We start from the raw sequence: 20,862 nt of genomic DNA on the forward strand, positions 1-20,862 counted from the left end.
AGCTTTTTGGTCGCTAATTGGAAATAAGAGTCTCATGGAGTTTCCTACCCTGGTTGGTTTCAAATTATGATCCTGATATCTCAGCTTCCTGAGCAGCTAGGATTACAGGCATGGGCCACCAGTACCTGGCTAAGAGATTTGTTTTATTCCTTTCAAATGCTAGATTTCCAATACCTTTTGAATAGAGATCTTTGCTATCACGGATTAAATTGCTGTAATTTCTTGCCTCTTAAAAACATACTTAATTCACACCAAGATGGTAATAAAAAAGATATATGTTGCTGTGGGGAACCAACAATGTGATAGCTTAACAACGCAACAACAACAACAAGGCAAAACTTGGTTGAGTAGGCTCTCTAATTCTCAGTTCTGAGGCCATTTGCTAATAATGATAATAAATGAGAGATTTGGTTAGGTTTCCAACCACAAATCTCACTTAATATTACCTTTTCAAACAGAAAGTTTATCCTTACCTGTGATGTTAAAAATTAACCGGATTTTGTGGTCAGATGATGGGGCATTTCTTGCGATCCGTGGGGATCTGGCTTGGCTCAGGCCAGTGTTTGTCCCTTGCACTGTGTCCAGAAAGTCATCATAAGAGTAATCCAGCCTGTTAGCTGTGCTCCAGCCTCCAGGTCCTGGCAGTTGGGCAGAGAGACAAATGATAGTATACTAGGTCCTAATGGTTAGCTTCAAGTCAAACTGCATTTTGACCACTTAAAGGACTTGCATCACATACAGGGTTTGGTCTACAATCTTATATTGTAATTTTGGGGCACTTTATATTTAACATGACTATACGAAAAGACTTATTCTAAAAGAAGGTGCTTGTATAGATATACAGGCATGTATACTATTCTGTCTTTGAGTTAATAATTGTCCTAGCTTTAGTAGTAAACAGGCATGGGGGCTGAATTCTGACCAATTTTCTGCTTCTCTTGTGAATTGCCACAAAGAAACTTGATTTCTATATAAATTTAATACATCTAGACAGAATGCCGGGGCATAAACAGATTATGTGCCTTATCTGCAACATATTTTGAAAGTGTAGTTCCTAAAACTAAATGCATACAGAATACAAACACATCAGAGGTGATGTGGATGGGTGATATTTTCAATGAATGTCTAATTACAATGTCAGTTGACTGCCATTTAAATTTCTGCTTTACAACTATTTTTTTTTACTATTTTTACAACTATTTTTTTACAACTTTACAACTATTATTTCTCATCTATGATATCCATATTTTACTTTTACTATGACAACGTGACACTGTTTTTGTTATTGTGCAGTTCTGGCTAATATTTTGTTATCATTTATTTGGTACCATAATTTAATATATCCATAACAACTATTAGCACATAATCAAATTATACAGACACCCTAAAGTACTTCAACCAATTAATAAGAGTAAATTTCCAAGATTACCTCACCCTTCTGGAATTATTCCACTTTTGCAATTTTGCAAACTATGGACACTAAATAATCTAATTACCAATTGCAAAGCCATTGTCATAGTCATAATTATATTCCAGGCAATATTTTTTGGTCAAGTCCTCCAGCCTGCATTCAATATCATCAGCATCACTACAAAATGATGGGACCTGTAAGTCAAATGAAGAAGACAGGTGTCAATCATACCTGTATGCATTGGGCAAATCCTTTGTTCCCTGGCTTTGACATTTCCATGAACAGGAATGGAGGGAAGGATCTGTATGTTCCTGTAAAGGCTGGTTGCCTCTCTTCTTTTCTTCCAGCCTCTAACTGCTTATTCTAACTCCCTTTTCTGACCCTGTCCATCATCTCTTCCCATTCCTCTTGACTCTCCTGTCTGCCCCCTGGGGCTGCCAGAAAGGCGAACTTTCTACTATTCCTACCTCTTGTCTTTCTGCTCCCTTCACCTTTGTCCAAATGAAAACTCAACTTTCTAGTTCTGGGGAATATTTTCTAGCCAATGATTCTAGAGATATTAGAAATTCTAGACCCCTGGGGATCTGGATAGGCCTGGAGGCTGAGGAACTTTCTCTTATAGAATGCTTTCAGAATATATCCCAAATTCGTTTCACTTCTCACCACCCTCAGTCTATCTAAACTGTCATCATCTCTTGCTTTAGCTTTTCATTGTTGTCCTTTTCTCTCTCTATTTCTTGTTCTCTTTCTGCTTCTCCTACTGCTTGGGATCATGTGCAGTTGGTCTCATTAAAAAGCTTTCCATCTCAGAATAAATATCAGTCTTTATCATCTTTATCAGGGCTTTCCAGTTGATTTCTCTTCTTAGCTCTACTTATTCTACCCCATGATCTCTATTGCTCTTCCCACTAACTTTTACTCCCGCCATTCTGACCTCTTTATACTAGTTCAAACCCCCAAGGCCATTCTGCTTCAGTGCCTTCATGGGTGTCATATAATTAATATATATACATTATTGCCTTTTAAAGTATAGATTAGGAGTTATAGAGGCCTAATGAGTGTAATTTTTTTGGTAGTTTTCTATCAATAACAATAATTATTTTTCTCTTTGGAATTTGTTGTTATCAAATGGGTTTAAATAAGGCCTTTTTTTAAAAAACAAACAAACAAACAAACAAGGTTTTCACCAAGTGGATGCAACTTAATATTAATACAGTTAATATATTTATAGCAATGCTTGGTGCATGGCAAACAGTACTATAAAATATGTGTAAATACTATAAAATACTTGTTAGAAAATAAAGTGCTACCCACTCTGTATATGTATCTGTATATAATGTTTCTTGCCTTTAATATGTTTAATAGAATTAAATATATTAGTGTACATTTCTGCAATTGCTGAAAGAAACCTAAACCAACAAAAGAAAATCATTTAAATGTTCGATTCACTCCTCATCATAAAAGAATATAGACTACAAAGTCAAGTATTTCTGTTATATTTTATATGTTTATATATTTATATATTTTTAATATCTCTGACTTTCTAAATTGGAGTGTTTTTTTCTTCCAAATTCACTTAAATGTAGATTTGTTTATCATGTATTCCAGAAGTCCAAAATTAATGAGCAATCCTAAATATGAGGTACAATTTGGGGTCACAAATAGAGAAATTATCAGGAGTGGGAATTTTAGTTGCTAAGGACACAGCGAAAGTCTGCAATAACCCTCACAGAACCCCTTAGAATATGACATAAAATAAAGGACCACTACTGACGTACCATTTTCCCCAGGGTAGTCTCAAAGGCTTCAGAAAACTTTCTCAATAGATCCACATCATCACAGCGAGTTGCTTTGTACAGTGTCACAAAGGATTTGAACCCATGGTTTGCAAAACGTTTTACTGGAAAATATTGGGCAAAACAGCTTCAGTTGGTTAGGGTTTTGAAACAAAAATTTACCTTTCTATAGAATAATGGACACTTAAAAAATTAAATCTAATATGATATGACAAAGACACTGGTGTGTGTGTGTGTGTGTGTGTGTGTGTGTGTGTGTGTGTGTGTGTTGGTACTGCGGCTTAAACATGGAGCATGGGAGTTAGTCCTTCTCTTTTTCACTCAAGGCAGGTGCTTTATTTTTACCATACCTCCAACTTCTGGCTTTTGGGTGGCTAGAGAGTCTCAAGGATTTTCCTGCCTGGGCTGCCTCCAAACTGTAATCCTCAGATCTCAGCTGCCTGAATAGCTACAATTACAGGCGTGAGCCACAGGTGCCCCACTGACTAACTTATAGCAACATATATTTCAGACTATAGAATATCTAACCTAAATCTATACCAAATCTAAGCAGAACACAATGGTTCTATTTATTCCACAAACTATGTGGGATATTAACTTAAATATAGGTTCTTCTAGCAATGATGAGACTGAAAATTTCATATTAACTGATCAAGAACTACATGCTAACACACCCCTTCATGTACTTCTGATAAATCATGAACTAGCCATGATGGTTCTGCTTTCTTAGAGCAACTGGATCAAGAACATGAGTATGGTGGCTAATATTCTAAACTCAGGAAAGAAGAATTCTCTTGTTCACAAAATTTCAAATGTGTGATCCCCTTATCCACTGTTTCTCATAGAAAGGCAAGCACCCTCTTCAACAGGAATATGCATGCAAATATGTACCATGCAAGGGTCCAGAATAAAATTAAAACTTACTAGCACAGTCGGGCCATTCAGTGGAATATGGTGGGTTCCAAATGCCATCTTCAAAAGCACAATAATACTGCTCAGTGGACCCTTCTGTGAAATCATAGCCCTCCAGGCAACTTAACGTGCAGTTAACTCCAGTGCTATCCTGGGCACAGGTAAAATTCCCATTTATAGGTGTAAAGGGAACTTCACAGGGAGAAGCTGTGTTAAAAATAACATGGTATTACTTATACACAGTGCTACGTATAGTATAAATAAAATTCCTGATGTTTAGCCTGAGTTTTTTTAAAGGATTCTTCCTATCTATCACTATCTCTAGGAATTTTTGCCTACACATCCTCAGTGTAAGAAGGTGTCGATAACTACTTTTGGTTTCTGTCTGGGCACATGTCAAAATTTATGTCTATGTGCACTTAGGAGTTTGGCATAGTTTATAAGTATTTATGAATCTGGATGATTGATTATTTTGGTGTTCTTTTAATAAAAGTGAAAAAGGCATAGTAGTTTTGTGTAGCAAAACCACTTTCAGAATGCTTCTTTAAGCATGCAACTTAGATCACTATCATACTTTGTCACTTAGAGAAAAATGTTAGTAAAATGGTAAGTGGTTGTTAATGACTTGTGGAAAAAACACCTCTAATTTGAGGTCAATTCTAGAAGCCTTAAAATCTATCAGTATTTTAACTTTGAAAATCCCATGTGCCCAGCCTGTTTTCTTTCACATGACAGAAGGCTATAGTAATTAGATATTCTAACACATCAATTGGGTTTCGGGGGTCTCATGAAGAAAATACCTTTTATGACAATGTGGATGTCACATGTTCTGTTATTGCCGGAGGGGTCAGTGGCTGTGTACTGCACAACAGTCTCCCCATGAGGAAAAAGGTCTCTTTGTGTGTGGCTTTTGGTGATGACCAAGTCAGAGCCTAGAACAGAAAGGAAGCATGACATTTAGGCGGATCTAAAGTTATTTTCCTAGTTTTCATGCGATCTGAAGTTTCAATTTCTTTAAATCAGTAGAGCTTTCCATTTATGTTGATATGTCCATTAGAGGAGAAGGAAAGGTTTGCTATATAGTCTATAACATACGAATAGTAGTTTCCAAAGCTCCATTAAATGGAGGCATTTTTCTTTGAATAAATCAGCTAGAACACTGGGAGCTTAAGAAATATATTTATCATTTTTATTGTTGTTTTTCTGGGTTTAAGTAAAACCTTAAGGTGAGTTTCTGTTATATTTGCTCACCTTTTTCCTACTTTTTTCAATGACCCTTTGTAATTTATTTGGCTCATATTTAAGAGTGAGTAAAAATATATAGCTTGGACTAGAGACCATGAATAGAATTCAGAGCTTGTTCTTTAAAGGAATTATAAACTTGGGGATGCAATTAATTCATTAGAACATCTCTAGTTACAAAAAACCTAGCATAGCTCTAATAAATGTCCATAAAATCTTGAATAAACAGAAACTCCAGTGGCTAGTAAAAATTAATAATGTTAAATGTTTGATTATACTAGCATCGAAACACATTCATTGCCTTACCTAATTATCCAGCCAACTTAAGGCAGTTGTGATTTGCTTTCTATTTCCTTTATCCTCCTAAAGAGCTTTTCAAAAACAAAGAATGATTCAATGTTACCAAGATGACCACAAAATCCTCTCATCTCACCTGAGTTGTCTGAGAACTGAGGCTCATCCCAGGTGGCAGTGTACTCCTTCTCTGAGACCTGGATTGGAGGTGGAGATCTACACAGGTCTATGACAGGGGGCTCTTCATCTAAAGAATAGAAAATCAAATGGAGAGGTCACAATCTGCGAACACAGTGAAGGGCTCGTGAGAAAGAAGGAAATCTGCAGAGTAATTTGACCTTGTAGGAAACAAGGTTGTAGCTGTGGCTCCTTTAATGAGATATATCTGATTTGCAATTCCACCATCAAAAGAAAGAGCTGTATTTTGCTAGGCGACTCTTTGTCCGTTGAAGAACAAATATCAGGATTCTAAAGTTACTGTGACCACAGCTGTGTGGAAAGCATTCCAGATGTGATGACCACTAAATTTGTGGGTTCTTCTCACAATGGTTGTGTGTGGGGGGGGATCCACCCAGGGATGACAAGAAAACTTTTTTAGATAAACTGTAGGAATGGAAATAGCAAAAACTAGTCATTCTCCTCCTCCCTCTCTTATCTGTAAGGTCAGGATAGGGTCGACAGTTAATCCAATAGTAGGGCCATATGGCAGAGATCTGGGTCATGTCATAGAGCAAGCAACAGATAAATGAGGTGCCGATATTGCTGCAAGGCTGGCAAGTTATGGCTAAAGGTAAGACCCAGGAGGCGAAGGCAGGTAAATTCTAGATGAAGACAAAGAATATGGTATGGACCTGGAACTGGGGAAATGGAGAGGGGATGAAATCTTCTGCAGGAGCTGAAGAACTCTGAGTCTGTTACTAAGAATTAGAATTCAGATTGAAAAGAAGATTTGAGGTAGGCTGGGTGAGCCAGGTTTCAAAGCCCTGGTTGAACATGGTGGAATTTTTGGATGTCACTAAAGAACAACAATGAGGGTTTATGGTGAGAGGAATTTAGGCAAGAAGTTCAGGTCATACATAGGAGTAAAAGCCACCCACCAGTGACAGGCAGAACCACAAGAGGAAGAGAAAACAATCTCAATATCCTTCTAATTTCTTCATCTCAGTTTTAATACTTTTCTGATACTCTGGTAGTTCTGTGAACCCCCTGCCCTGTGGCTTTTTGGTATAATTCTGTAGAAATCTTGCCAAAGATTATACAAGGGCAGGCAGAGCTCTATCGCATTAGCATGCAGTTGAAGTGTGTATGTATTGACAGACAAGTTGCTATCGTGGTTCCTTGAAAAAATCATTTCCTCCCTAGCCAACCCTTTCCAGGAAAAGCACTCCAGTGATAGGCTCTTTCCCTTCCCTTCCCTTCCCTTTCTTTCCCTTCCCTTCCCTTCCCTTTCTTTCCCTTCCCTTCCCTTCCTTCTCTTTCCTTCTCCTTCCTTCCTTCCTTCCTTCCTTCCTTCCTTCCTTCCTTCCTTCCTTCCTTCCTTCCTTCCTTCCTTCTTTCCTTCCTTCCCTCCCTCCCTCCCTCCTTCCCTCCATCCCACCTTCCTTCTTTCTTTCTTTCCCTCTTTTTCTTTTACAAACCATGCACATGATTTGAAGAAGACTTACCAATAACCTTGATATGGAAAGTGCAGCTGGCGTGGTTGTTGGATAGGTCAGTGGCTGTGTAGGTGATCGCCACTTCTCCAATTGGGAATAGGTAGGGTGGGGTAAAGGCCGGATGAACATGAACTGATACCTTTTGGAGACAAACATTTGAAAGTTTAAATTAATGTTACTAGGACCAATAGCTTCATTCCTTTTTGATTTCTAAATTATTGGCAAAGTAATATTAAGATCATAAAACATTTCTGAGTAGAAAAGGGAAGGAAATGAAGCATAGCTTGTTGATGTATTTTTTCAGATTACTTGCATAGTTTGTAATGTTAGCATGTTTATGAATATTGCTCATAGCATAAATATCTTAAAATATTTTCATGTTCTTAAAACATCTGCATAACTTAAAGCATTTCATGTTCTTACATAGTCATGAAAACTGAAGATGACTTAAATGTTTCCATATTTCTCTGTAGAATAAATATCTGATCCATTTTTAAGGAAAATTTTTATTGAAGGATATTAGCTTGGTTCTAGTGTTTCACTTTGCAAATAGGTCTAGGATGGACTATTTTGTAATGATTATTTTCTTATAATAAATACCTATGAACAAAATTAATTCGACACCATTAACATTTCACTGACAGATAATACAAGCACAGTAATAATTTGCATTTCTATTGTCAGATACATATCACATCATTGCCAAAGTTTTTAGAAAGCAAATTGTATGGCACTAAGTCATGATTTTGATTCAGATTTTATTTTTTCCGTTCTGAACATCCAACCTTGGGCTTCATATATATCAGGCAAGCACTCTACTACTGAGATATAGCCAGCTCAAATTTCTTAATGTCTTAGGCTAAAATTACATTCTCATATTTACAAGACATTACAGTATAATTTTCCTTTTTGAATTATATTTTTACTTTAAATGGTTCCAGAATTGTGATGTAATAAAAATGTTATCAGCATATTATTTAATAAATATTCTTACCTTTGTTTTGCAACTTCATTTTTCTGTAGTTTCATATGTCTTTTTAGTTCAAGAAATAATGAAAACATAAAAAGACTTATACAGTCAAATATATTTATCTTCTGATGATATTTTTAAAATCCAAATGAATGTAGCCATTTATGAAATGATTTGATAAGTATCTAAATAAATTAGGTGCCATCATTATTACTGATTTAAAATAAACCAAAAGATTTGATTATACGTCATTATTATTATTGTTGTTTTCAGTATTTGGCACTAGGAATTGAACCCTATGCCTTGCACATGTTAAGAATGTACTCTAGCACTAAGCTACAACGAAAGCCTATTTTTTCAATTCTCTGATGCTTCAATCTGTTTATCATTCTTCTACTTCATACTCCAGAATAATCTTACCTGTTTTCAAAAATATGCTGGCAATGTCACTGATGTACATTCATTCTCTAAATGTTTAGTATTCTATCTATATACATGGCATGTATTTCCATGTGATTTCATTAAAAAAATTTATCTAACATAATGAAATCTACTGAATAATCAACAAAAAATATTGTCTCTAAAGTAAACATAATTGTCTGCCTACTGAAAAAATAGTCAATATGGTAATGAAATTAACAGCAAGATAAACTTAGAAATCAGACCACTCAGTAAATTTTTAATTTGTCATTGAAATCAGTTATTTTAGAATATGTCTCTTTCAAAAGTGTTACATTTGATTTTAGATAATCTCTTGTTTAATGTGTACTTAAAATAAAGGTAATCAATGGCAAAAAAAGAAAGAAATGATAAAGTAATGGCATTCACAGGGAAATGGTCAGATCTTGAACAAATAATATTGAGCGAGACAAGCCTAGAGCACAGAGGACAAAGGTGTATGGTCTCCCTGATATGTGGTTGTTGGAGGGGGAGGGGAGAACAGTAGAGATCATGTCTGTAAAATAACAAACTTCTTTTCAAATGCTATTTTTACATGTTTTGGTCAGCGACTTTACATCATGTCTAAAACCAAACAATTACTAAACAGACATAACCAAACAATTACTAAATAGACATAAAAAGGTCTAAGATAGACCTGCCAGGAGCACAATAGCTCAACAGCTACATACATATGATTATATAAGATGAGGCTAAGCAAAATGAATTCCAAGAGATGGAAACTGGAGGATTTTACTGTTGTCATTATATTTAATGTACTAGGTGAATTTCCTTTGATGTACCCCCTGTGGTCACTGTATATGATTCTGGTACACTGGATATTGTATATATGTTTAACTGAACTGGGGAAGGGAAAGCAAAATGAAGGAGGGTGTAACAAATATGACAAGAAATGTACTTACTACCTTATTATGTAACTATACCCTTTCTGTACATCACCTTATCAATAAAATTTAATTTAAAAAATCTATCAATATTTCATATTTCCTTTAATTTTCTTTCACTCTTCTCAGCAAGTATATGGCCAAATGTTCTACATTTTTATTTTTATATGTATGTGTGTGTGTGTGTGTGTGTGTGTGTGTGTGTGTGTTGGCCCTGGGGCTTGAACTCAGGCTTCTGCTTCTTCTTTTTTAAAATTTTGCTGGCTAATTGAAGATAAGAATCTCACAAACTTTCCTTCTCAGGCTGGCTTCAAATCACCATCCTCAGATCTCAGCTTCCTAAGTAGCAAGGATTACAGGAATGAGCCCTTGGCACTCAGCTACATTTTTATCTTGCATTATAAGTAGAATCTCTTTTAGGAAACACGGTAATTCGTATATGCTATGAATTTATAACTGTATATTTGACTTAGTTACTTTGTTTCAAGAAATTAAGTCAGGAATATAAATTTTTTTAAGTTTAGTAATCATATTCTGAACCCAAGGGAAACAACCGAGTATGAATGATAGAATAGTAGATAAAAAGACAGAACGTAGAGATATAACATTGGGACAACCGTCGTTCCCAAGCGATAAGAAAGAATGAATGAAATCAGAAGAATCCTCTAAATTACAGCAAAATCTTTTGAGCTGAAGCTACAGCATCAGATAAAAGGAGTCTTGTTGATGTAGCAGGCAAAGTGAGTAAAGAAACCGCTAACGACAAAACAAATCTTAGATGACTGCATGTATAATGAAAGATTCCCATGGCATTGGGGAAAAAAAGTATTTCCTGAAAGGGGAGAATCATCATCTTATACCAGACTCTCTTCATCATTAAATGCTAGTATGGAAATAAGAGATATTCTTGAACTTGCAAAGGCTCTGTAAACAAGAGCTGAATCACAAATCCCTCACAAGTGGTGACAGTTGTGGTATAAGGAATTGCCAACGAACACCAAACCCTGTAAATACAGACTTTGTCTGAGAAACAATTATAAATGTGGTAATAAAACAAATGCCAAAGGTTTTGGAAGAGAATATACATGATGTAAAAAACTAATAGTCAACCAATAACAAATTGGGGTAAAAATTATAGACTATCCTAACACAACCTAAAGTGGCTAGAAATGTAAACAAATAATTTGCTTATTTTACTTTGATGGACTCAACAGATAACCTTATCTCCTCACACCTCCCCCCCCCCGATAATAAGGAAATTTTAGGCTTATACCTGTCTATGAATTTTATTTTTTAAATGGTATATTCTTCCTATATAATTACAGTTAAAGTCCCAAAGCAGAAGGAGTCTGGAGGTCAATAATGCCATATTATTAGAGTCCCTGTGGATGGGAGAAATAACAGGAGATTTTCAGTCAAGTGGCAGAGTGGTTCTGTACCCCTAGAATTCACTACTGGCCCTCAGTGGTAGAAAGTGGTGTGGAAATAGAAGCATTCACCCAGCTAGACGGCTAGGACCTTTTCCTTCCCTTTATGTGGAGGCCAAGTTTCAGATGACCTCCTCACAGAACATTGGGAGAGGGTGGAGAGCCAGAATCCCCCTGTGGGATGGAAGCTTTCCCGGGAATAGCAACCTATAGATTTACATTGATAGGATGGGTGCTGGTGAGATGGAAACCATGCTTTTGCGTATAGACAGTTTTCTGTTTCTCTCCTGGTGAACGTGGAAGGCAGGAGGAGGCAGACTGAGGAGAGGAACTCATTGGCCATAGGGTAGCCTGCAATCCCGTTCTTTGGTATGGTGAAGTCATATGGGCCAAGGGAGAAGAGTGGTCCTTCGGTTGTTGCCCCTATCCTATTCTAGAGGTAGTGGGATCTATCACAGGGACTGGAGATGAAAGGATGGGTAGAGGAGGCACTGCCAAAATACATCTCAATGTCATGACACCCTCCAGGGAGAGGGGCATGCCTCTACTGCATCTCCTAGAATCTATATCTGGACTAGAGGAGAGAGAATCAGTGTTGGCAGGCTGGCTTGAGTGTACCAGCAATTTAGGAAGGAAAACATAGCCTTAGGTACATGAAGAACTTGAACTCTTCCTCAAAATTTCCCTGGCCCAGTTGTATCAGTTTCCTAATATGATAACAAATTCCTCCACACATAGCAACATCAATTTGTTTTTACAGCTCCGTAGGTCAGAAATAGCAATGTGTTATACAGGATTCATAAAAATCAAGATGTTAGTAGAGCTGATTCTGTACCTGTAATCAATCAATCAATCTTTCTTTCTTTCTTTCTTTCTTTCTTTCTTTCTTTCTTTCTTTCTTTCTTTCTTTCTTTCTTTCACCAGCCCTGGGGCTTGAACTCAGGGCCTGAGCACTGTCCCTGGCTTCTTTTTACTCAAGCCCAGCACTCTACCTCTTGAGCCACAGCACCACTTCTAGATTTTTCTGTATATGTGGTGTTGAGAAATAGAACCCAGGTCTTCATGGATATGAGGCAAGCACTCTACCACCAGGCCATATTTCCAGCTATATCTGTGCCTTTTCTAGCTTCCAAAGTTAAAGGCTTCCTAAACATCCCCATTAGAACCTAAAAGCTTCCTGAATAATTACTTTCTATAGCATGTAAAGACACAAATATAGGCAAAATCCTCACTTCCTATCTGTCCAGTCTTTTTCCTGCTGCACTGTCTCTTACCACAGACAGACAAGTACTCCTCTGAGAACTAGGGACTGAACTGGGCTCACCTGAATGATCCACACCACTAGTCTTCCTGTCTCAAAATCCTTGGTTGAATCATGTGTACTGAGTCCCTTTGCCTTGGGAGGAAACATTCACACGTTCTGGCAATGAGGCCAAAGCTGGAACTGATTCGGGAAACTAAAGAAGGAATGAAAAACACCCACAGCTTCTCCTTTGTAAGTTACAGTGGTCAGCTCTGGACAGCAGGAGGATAAAGCTTTAAAGTCGATACAAGTTTTTATTTAACTAGCAGAGTTCATCCTTTTCACCCCTGAAAGTGGACTTTCACTACAGGAAGAAATTGTTTGTATAGCCAAAAGTAATCAAAGTATGTAAGGAGAGAAAATAGTTATGTTCTATTGGGGTCTGTCCCAGTTGAGATTATTCAAAATGAATCGATCATGCTGTATGTGGAATTTAGCATCAGGAAATTTCCCCTTCTGGAACTATCTTAGGAAATAATCAGAATAAAGGCAAAAACAGAGTAAAAGGCTGTTCACAGCAGCTCCATTTGCTATTTCCTCCCTCCGCTCTTCCTCTCTCTGTGTCTTGGCAGTGTGGTGTTTAAACTCAGGGCTTTGTACTTGCTAGGGAGGCCTCTGCCATCATTTCTGTTTTCAGGCAGGGTCTTGTGTTTTTTCCCAAGGTGAGCTTTGGACTGACATCCTCCCACCTCTGTCTGCCTCCTGTGAAGCTGTTCTCTCCCCTAAGTGGAAACAGCAATATACAAATTCCTCTTCCTCCTTTCTGTCCCAGTACTGGGGGAGGGTGGGACTTGAACTCCCGACCTCACACTCTCACTTGGCTTTTTCGCTTATGCCTGGTGTTCTAACATGCAATCCATGCCTCTACTTCTGAATTGTCAAGCCTGTAACTCTAGCTACTCAGGAGGCTGAGATCTGAAGATTGCAGTTTGAAGCCAGCCCAGGCAGGAAAGTCCTTGAGACTCTTTATTTCCAATTATCCACCAAAAAGCTAGAAGTAAAGCTGTGGTTCCACCAGTGCCTGGACTGATTGTTCTTATTGGATGAGGCATTGAGATTATTAGCACAGAATAGAATATTGTGTTATCATGATTAAAACAGCATAAAAATTCAGCATGGCATATGCACAATCTATTTGGAAAAGGATGCGGTTATTTATGCAAGCCTTACCTTTTCTCCGGAGTTGTCGCGGGCTGTTGGGATTTGCCAGGTAATGTTAGCAGAGTCTTGCTGTTCCTGAGTCTTAGCCTCTATGTCTTGAGGACAATTGATCTGAGGCGCCTCCACATCTGGTCCCCAAACACACAAACCAATCAGTGTCTTGATTATGTATTATTAAGTCACTCAAGAAGTTGTAAATCTCTGGCTCTATTAGCACCGTGGCTTATTTTTAATGGACTGGTTACAGATATGGAAAATGTAACTACCTTCCATAGTTTATGTTAGCTCAATTACATTTGTAGCTGCTGCACTCTTAGCTTGTTTTTACAGCTATTCTCCTGAACATTCTTTCTTTCCCCCTCTATTGAATTGCTGTCAAAAGAGGAGGAAGCTTGTGAAAGTTTGTGAAAGATTCCATGTCCTTATCTTTCCTGAGCCTTTCTCCACATTTTTATTTGCCTGAATTAATATTTTATCCTCCTATAACATGATATCTACTTTTTCCCCTCTAACTGTGCAGCTGAGGAAACCTTTTCTGATTCTACCCAATCATTTGAAGTACTCATCTCCCAAATTCCCACAGCTTTCTATGTCATAATTCAATACATCATTTTAAAATTTAATTTTCTTTTTTTTGTGTTAGGTTTTTTTTCCCCAAATTTTTATTATCAAACTGATGTACAGAGAGGTTACAGTTTCATACGTTAGGCGTTGGATACATTTCTTGTACTGTTTGTTACCTTGTCCCTCATACTCCAATACAATTTAAGATCTCTGAAGGTTGAGGTATATCTTATCCATAGTTTTATATAGTGCATAACATACAATAGGAGCTTATTAAATGTTTTTGAATGAAACAAAGAAATACACAGTAAGGAAATGAATGAATGCTGTGGTAAAGAGAAATTATACTCAAAAATAAAGCTAATTAACAGTCTTAGAACACATTGTCAAAATAAACAACAAATTAAAGCCAATGATACTTTTTGTAGTGTGAAATTTCACACTACAAATACTGAATTAAAGATCTCAACAGAGTCACAAGCTATTACTATATGACCAAATGCATCCTATATTTTAGGCTATGTTACATTAGTTTGCAAGTGGACATATCTGAATTGATTTGTGTTTCTTACCTTCTTGTTTCTTTAAAGTTTTAGGCTATTTATATTTTCTTGCAACACTTAATTCTGGGCAATTTCCCTCTCCAAAGATGCATAGTGGCATATCCATTCTGACACTCTGATAAAGTATGTAACTTTTCAATCATATTTTGTGACAGTTGGCTGAATTTGGAATTTTAAGTTTATATTTATTTTCTCTCCAAATACAGCTGTAGACATAGCTGCATTTCCTGCTGGTATTTAGAATTGTAAATATGTATAATATGAATCTGATACTTGTGTTTTGGGGTATAATTTATCTTCCTCTCTGGAAATCTACTTAACATTTTTGCATTAATATTGTACCTAGAAATTTTTATAGGAGTAATGAAAATGTGCTCACCTAATACTCAACAACTATCTTTGGGCTAAGGGCTTAAGTCTTACTATAGCTAAGATCTCAGCCTCTGGAGATCTGGGAATACAGGCATGAGGTATCAGCACTTGGCACTAGCTATTATTTAAAAGAAAATTCAGTGTTGCTTACTTTAGATGGACTTAAAACTGTCCAAAGATTTTTATCTCCTAATGAAAAACCTGATTTCCAGCACTAATTTTATCCTTATTTTTCTACTGTTACTTCATTACCTGCCATTTTATTAGATTTTTTAAGCGTTTTAAGCACACCAATTGAACCAGAAATCCTTATGTATATTAGGAAAACACCTGCCATTTTATCCCAAAATTGCAGCAAAATTTGCAAAGAGGATCAGTTCTATGCCATACTCCTGTGGCATTGCTTAAGAATTCGGTTTTCGCACCTAGTGTTATAGAGACCCACCTTTACACGCAGTACTGTGTAGTTTCGCACTCCATTTTCCAGAAAGGGTACATCTCACTTCCCTGACTCCTGATAAAACGAATCCTGGGCGACACATGACATGACATTGCATCCCAGGTTTGGCTGGCTGCTTGCCACAATTGAGGGGGTTTAAGATGACACCCTTAGGCTTCTGAAAGGTGGGACAATGGCGTTCTGGTAGAGGAGAATGAGAGAAGGTGGTTGGAATTCCCCCAAACTAGAAATGCTACAGCTTTCCCCTCCCCAAGAAATATAAAATTGCACTGACACAGATGGACATAAACCACTAAATAATCACGTATGGCAGTGCATGTGTGGTGTATTGGGTACCATGTTGAATTACATCATTTAAATTATCTCTACTTGTTAGGAAAATACTCTCATTTGAGCAATTTCCCCATAAGCCTTTCACTTTTAGTTTGTCACATTAACTACAGGGCTAGCCTGGAGCCAGGGTTCTTTCCATCTCTCCCTCCCAAGTAGTTGTAATTATTGGCATGTTCTATTGACCTAGCCAGTTTATAAAATAGAGTCTCACTAACTTTTGCTGAGAATGGCCTCAAACATCAGCTCTCTGTCTCTGATTCCAGAGTAGCTAGGATTATGGCAGCTACTGGGTTAGTGCCTGCATGCCTGACCAGCATTTGCTTAAAAAAAATCTACCCAGGTTAATTTTAGTTTAAAAGAATTGCCATTTGAAGCTCTAGACTTCAGTGAGTTGGACAACTGAGTTCAGTGTGGAAGTACTTTTACCAGAAGAGAGGACTAAAACAATGCATTTGTCTAAGTATTTATAATATCATGTGTTGAACCAGGCTTTAGTTACCACCTTTAGGGAATCTTGGAGAAATCAGAGAAGGAGTCGTGAGTCACCCAAGGCTCCATCCCTTCTGGGAACTCACCCACACACCGGGGTTCAGTGCCATCCCACTGGGCATTTCCTTGACAGGTAAGCTTAGCGCTTCCCTCCAGCCTGTATCCTTCATCGCAGGCAATCAAGCATGTGGTGTTGTAGGTCATTTCTCCAGAAGAGCAGCTGATTCGGCCGTGTTTGGGCTGGTGGAGACGGGGGCATGTTCTCACTATTATAAAATGCAAAACAATTAGAACATAATTTGCTAAATAAAGTGGTAAGCAATCAATAATACATCATCATTCCTTGGCTATTATGAGGTAATTAAAAATCTATGTTTTATTAAATGCAGTGCCCAAACAGTGTCACCGTGGTTATCTCTCTCCCTGTAAGAGGGAAACTTAAATCATGTAAGGGATCTGGCCCTAACTAGACAATGATGGCTATATATTATGGGTAGTTGAAAAAAAGGGAGGTAACTGTAGCCCACAGTTGCTATGATTCTCTAGGCTGTGTTCTAGCAAAGGGCAAGAGGCCTTTCCAGGGTAGATGCTTCTGGGACAGTTCATGATCAGCTCAGATCTTACACCTTAGGCCATATCCAGGCTGTGCAAAGTTGGCCAATATCCAAAGTAAGATTCCAGTATTCCACTGACTTAAACCTTGGTCCTTCCAGCTCCCCCACTCCTATTGCAAATCTTAGTTTATTATGGTATCTCACCTTAATATCAGTTTGTATTTCCCTATGGTGGCAGACTGTGAAGTATCCAACCAATACCTATTTATGCCAGTTTTATTCAGCCTGGACGTACTGAGATTTATAACTTCTTGCCTCCATTGAAATTAATGAGAGCCAATAAGATACGATGGAAATTATGTAGGACTTCTGGGAATACTTTTCAAGGGAGGAGCCTGTCTCAATGGATAGAAGGCTTCTTTACTTTTACCCTTCCCTCTTTCTTTATCTCAATATACACACTTGAAGGATAGTTTCTAAGCATGCTGTTTTTTGGTTTGGTTTGGTTTGGGTGTTTTTTTTTTTGCCAGTCCCAGGGCTTGAACTCTGGGACTGAGCACTGTCCCTGGCTTCTTTTTGCTCAAGGCTAGCACTCTACCACTTGAGCCACAGCGCCACTTCTGGCCGTTTTCTGTATATGTAGTGCTGAGGAATCAAACCCAGGGCTTTATGCATGTTAGGCGAGCACTCTATCACTAAGTCACATTCCCAGCCCTATGCATGCTGTTTTGTATTTATATAATCCTATAGAAAATGTATCATGCACTAATATGGTAGAATTTAAAAAAAAGACACCTTGGTCTTTGATGATAATGGAACTATTATGCTAGTTTTCACTTTGTCCCTTTAGATGAGCAAAAAACCATTAGGTGGCTCAAGACATTGCTATTCAAGTCTTTGATATGAATATAGTCACAAATCCTAATTCTCTCCACCCAGTATCCATTCAGTTTTCCTCTGTTGATTTTCTAATAAAAAAATCTTTCTATGCTTTCAGCTTATAGAATTTGTATGTTTCCAACATTGATCAAGGGCAGAACATATGACCTGGGATCATATTCCTTGGTCTGAGAAGCAAACAGATAAAACTGGTGATACATTCCTTTACTTGACCTTCTTTGAATATGCCATGAGAAAGCAGTCAGAAGGGTCTTCACTAAGCCCCAAATACTGGAAATGCTCCCATTCCCCATCTAGCCTCAATACTACCAAATGGAGTAGTTCCATGCAGTGTCTGGATACCAGAATTTTCCCAGTTTTCACACTTCTGATCCTTTATCCTCAACGCTACATCAGAGAGGTGACAAGAGGCTAAGAGAAATGACTGTTCCTTCCAGTGCATGTTTACCGATGATATTGTGGCTCCGGATTCTCCTATCAAGATTTCCCCACTACTACCAGCCCTCCCAAACCCACATCATGTCTTCAGGGCCAGTTCAGTGAATTCTCTCAAGTCCTAAGCTCCTTCTCATGAAAATCTTGTTGGGTTGCCCAAACCTCAAAGATCATCTCTTACGTACCAGAGTTATTCTACACAGTTATGCCCCTAATCTAAATCCACCATCTCTTTTATTTGCTCCTGAAAAATGGTTCAATGTTCAGCAAATATCATTTTGAAATTATCTTCCACTTTTACAACCTAATCAAATTGTCCACTATAGACCATATAAGGGCATAGAGGTCAGAGGCATCTTCATTGTTCCTTATTGCATTTCAAGATCATGACCTCTCCTTTTCTGCTTCTTGAAGACCTCTAGCTTCCTTAAAGTATCATACTGTATATTCAATCATATTATGTATTCATTATTCTCTCTTCCTCTCTCTTTCTGGTATAACACACATACCCCTTTGTGATTTCCTTATACATATAAATGATCATTACATCTGAATATCTATGCTTTGATATTCTTATCTATTGTGTGCTTGTCTCTGTAGAAAATCATCTCAAAGTGTTTAAATATTCTCTATACTTCCCTCCTCTACTTCTACTCCAACCAGAGTTTTCAATTAGAGAAAAGGGGAAGGAGAACAAGGGAGAAAGAAAAGAGGACAATGGGAAGGGTAGAAGAAAGAGAAGAGAAGGGGTAGGTAGGAGAGAGAAAGAGGAGAGGAGATAGTACAGCACAGTACTGGGAGATTAGGAGATGTCAATAGTTACAAATGTTAAACCAAGCTATGATGGTCATTGTTTTGGACTGAGGTTCTCTACTAGACCCCAACAGACCAAAGCAAAACAAGCAAAAAACCACTTAAATACCACTTAATCAAACACATTTTAAAGAAGAAAATAATAGATTCCTCCAGAAGATCTTTTTTTCCTGGAAACAGGAGATTCTAGTCTAACTGAATCAGTTAATAAGAAATTCATGTATGCTTTAAACCCTAACCAAAAAAAGTAAAAGTATCCTGAAAAAAAGGATGCCAAACAAGCAGATGTTTTCTCCCTCTCGTTCTGTTTTCCTGTCTTCACCGTATAAACCCAATTGTACTGATGGTTTCCTAAATTGCCTAGAGGGAGCTCAAATTTTACTCTGCAGAATGGGGACTTCCCTGAAAAATAAACTGCAAATAAAAGCCAATTGGATGTCAAATTAAATTGGAGGTAATTTTGTCTTTTGACAGAGAGAAGGGGCAAGGAAGAAGAGAGGGAGGAACAAAGAGAAGGAGATACTGTCTAGACTATGGAAAATGCATCCTTTCTATCAGATAGGCATGTACATTGCTACCAGGAACATATCCTAACATATGCTAACAGGTGGCACAGAGGTTAATTTCAATTCCTCTGTATTAACCTCCTGAGTATTGGGATCCTGGTGTGTGACACTACACCAGATTTTGATATCTTCTAGTGCACAAGCATCAAACATTGTACAAACAATAACAAAAATCCCGACCAAAGAAACAATTCAGTTTACTCTCAACACTCAATGTTTACACTGTACCAAGTTATAGAACTTGAATAGAACCTTGTGGAACAAAGTCTACTAGTGGCTTAAGTTTGCTGTGTACTTGAATCAATCTATTTATCTATTTCTATTATAACAATTTACAAACACACAAAAGAGGAAAGAATTGTATTTCTCATCTCAAATCCCAGACATATTCTTTTTTTTTTTTTATTTTTGGCCAGTCCTGGGCCTTGGACTCAGGGCCCGAGCACCGTCCCTGGCTTCTTCCCGCTCAAGGCTAGCACTCTGCCACTTGAGCCACAGCGCCGCTTCTGGCCGTTTTCTGTATATGTGGTGCTGGGGAATCGAACCTAGGGCCTCGTGTATCCGAGGCAGGCACTCTTGCCACTAGGCTATATCCCCAGCCCCCCAGACATATTCTTAAATTCTAAACATCTTGTTCAGATTGCTTACATCTTGTTACAGATTGCTGAATGTTCTATACATATACATATAGATACACACATATACATATATACACACTCAAGCTAGACTTTATTCTACAGGGATTCATTCAAATTATGTACCTTGGCACAGCATAAACATTGAGTGAATTAAAAACAAGCTTAGGATTAATTACTCTGAGAAAATTGATTTCTTAAGAAAATTAAAGAATCTTATTAGAAATGACATGATAAAAATGATAAACTCTAGCTTCTTCTATTCCTGGGATGACATCAACCACTAATAAAAAATAAATCAAACTTCTTTGTCTTTTACATTTTGACTTTCATGGAAGGTGTGCATCCTACATAGGCAATGTCACAAGCTAAGTTAGCTCCAGAAGGGAATAAAATGAAAGTTTTATTATTTGCATGTATAAACTTGAGAAACAATTGCTTTTGGCTTCAATGAAAATTTGAAAAGTCACTGTGCTTGCCAAACCCAAAGCAAATTGAATTTTCAATTTGCATTTGCATCTCTCAGGAGTACTGATAATAAATTAGAGCTGGCACCTCTGACAGATGCAAATTATATTGCTTCTCAAATGCTGGTTTTAATAAACTTTCATTGCTCTTTAGGGAAAACAAAGCATGTGTAATCATTCCTAATTATTTCTTAAAC

The 20,862-nt window shown here is 37.5% G+C and overlaps 1 protein-coding gene across 1 annotated transcript in view; it reads right to left on the minus strand.

Moving 5' to 3' along the window:
• Positions 1-20,862, minus strand: part of Svep1 (sushi, von Willebrand factor type A, EGF and pentraxin domain containing 1) — a 148,364-nt gene that overhangs the window by 73,014 nt on the left and 54,488 nt on the right. Inside the window, exons 6-15 of the mRNA XM_048338880.1 lie at positions 16,382-16,561; positions 15,459-15,653; positions 13,524-13,642; positions 7,320-7,449; positions 5,795-5,902; positions 4,920-5,051; positions 4,132-4,326; positions 3,190-3,311; positions 1,497-1,605; positions 474-638 (exon numbers count right to left, since the gene is read on the minus strand). Of these exons, the coding sequence (XP_048194837.1) occupies positions 474-638; positions 1,497-1,605; positions 3,190-3,311; positions 4,132-4,326; positions 4,920-5,051; positions 5,795-5,902; positions 7,320-7,449; positions 13,524-13,642; positions 15,459-15,653; positions 16,382-16,561 (1,455 nt within the window). The remainder of the gene's footprint in view (positions 1-473; positions 639-1,496; positions 1,606-3,189; positions 3,312-4,131; positions 4,327-4,919; positions 5,052-5,794; positions 5,903-7,319; positions 7,450-13,523; positions 13,643-15,458; positions 15,654-16,381; positions 16,562-20,862) is intronic.

This window comes from Perognathus longimembris, chromosome 1, assembly GCF_023159225.1.
Source record: "Perognathus longimembris pacificus isolate PPM17 chromosome 1, ASM2315922v1, whole genome shotgun sequence".
Taxonomy (NCBI): Eukaryota; Metazoa; Chordata; class Mammalia; order Rodentia; family Heteromyidae; genus Perognathus; species Perognathus longimembris.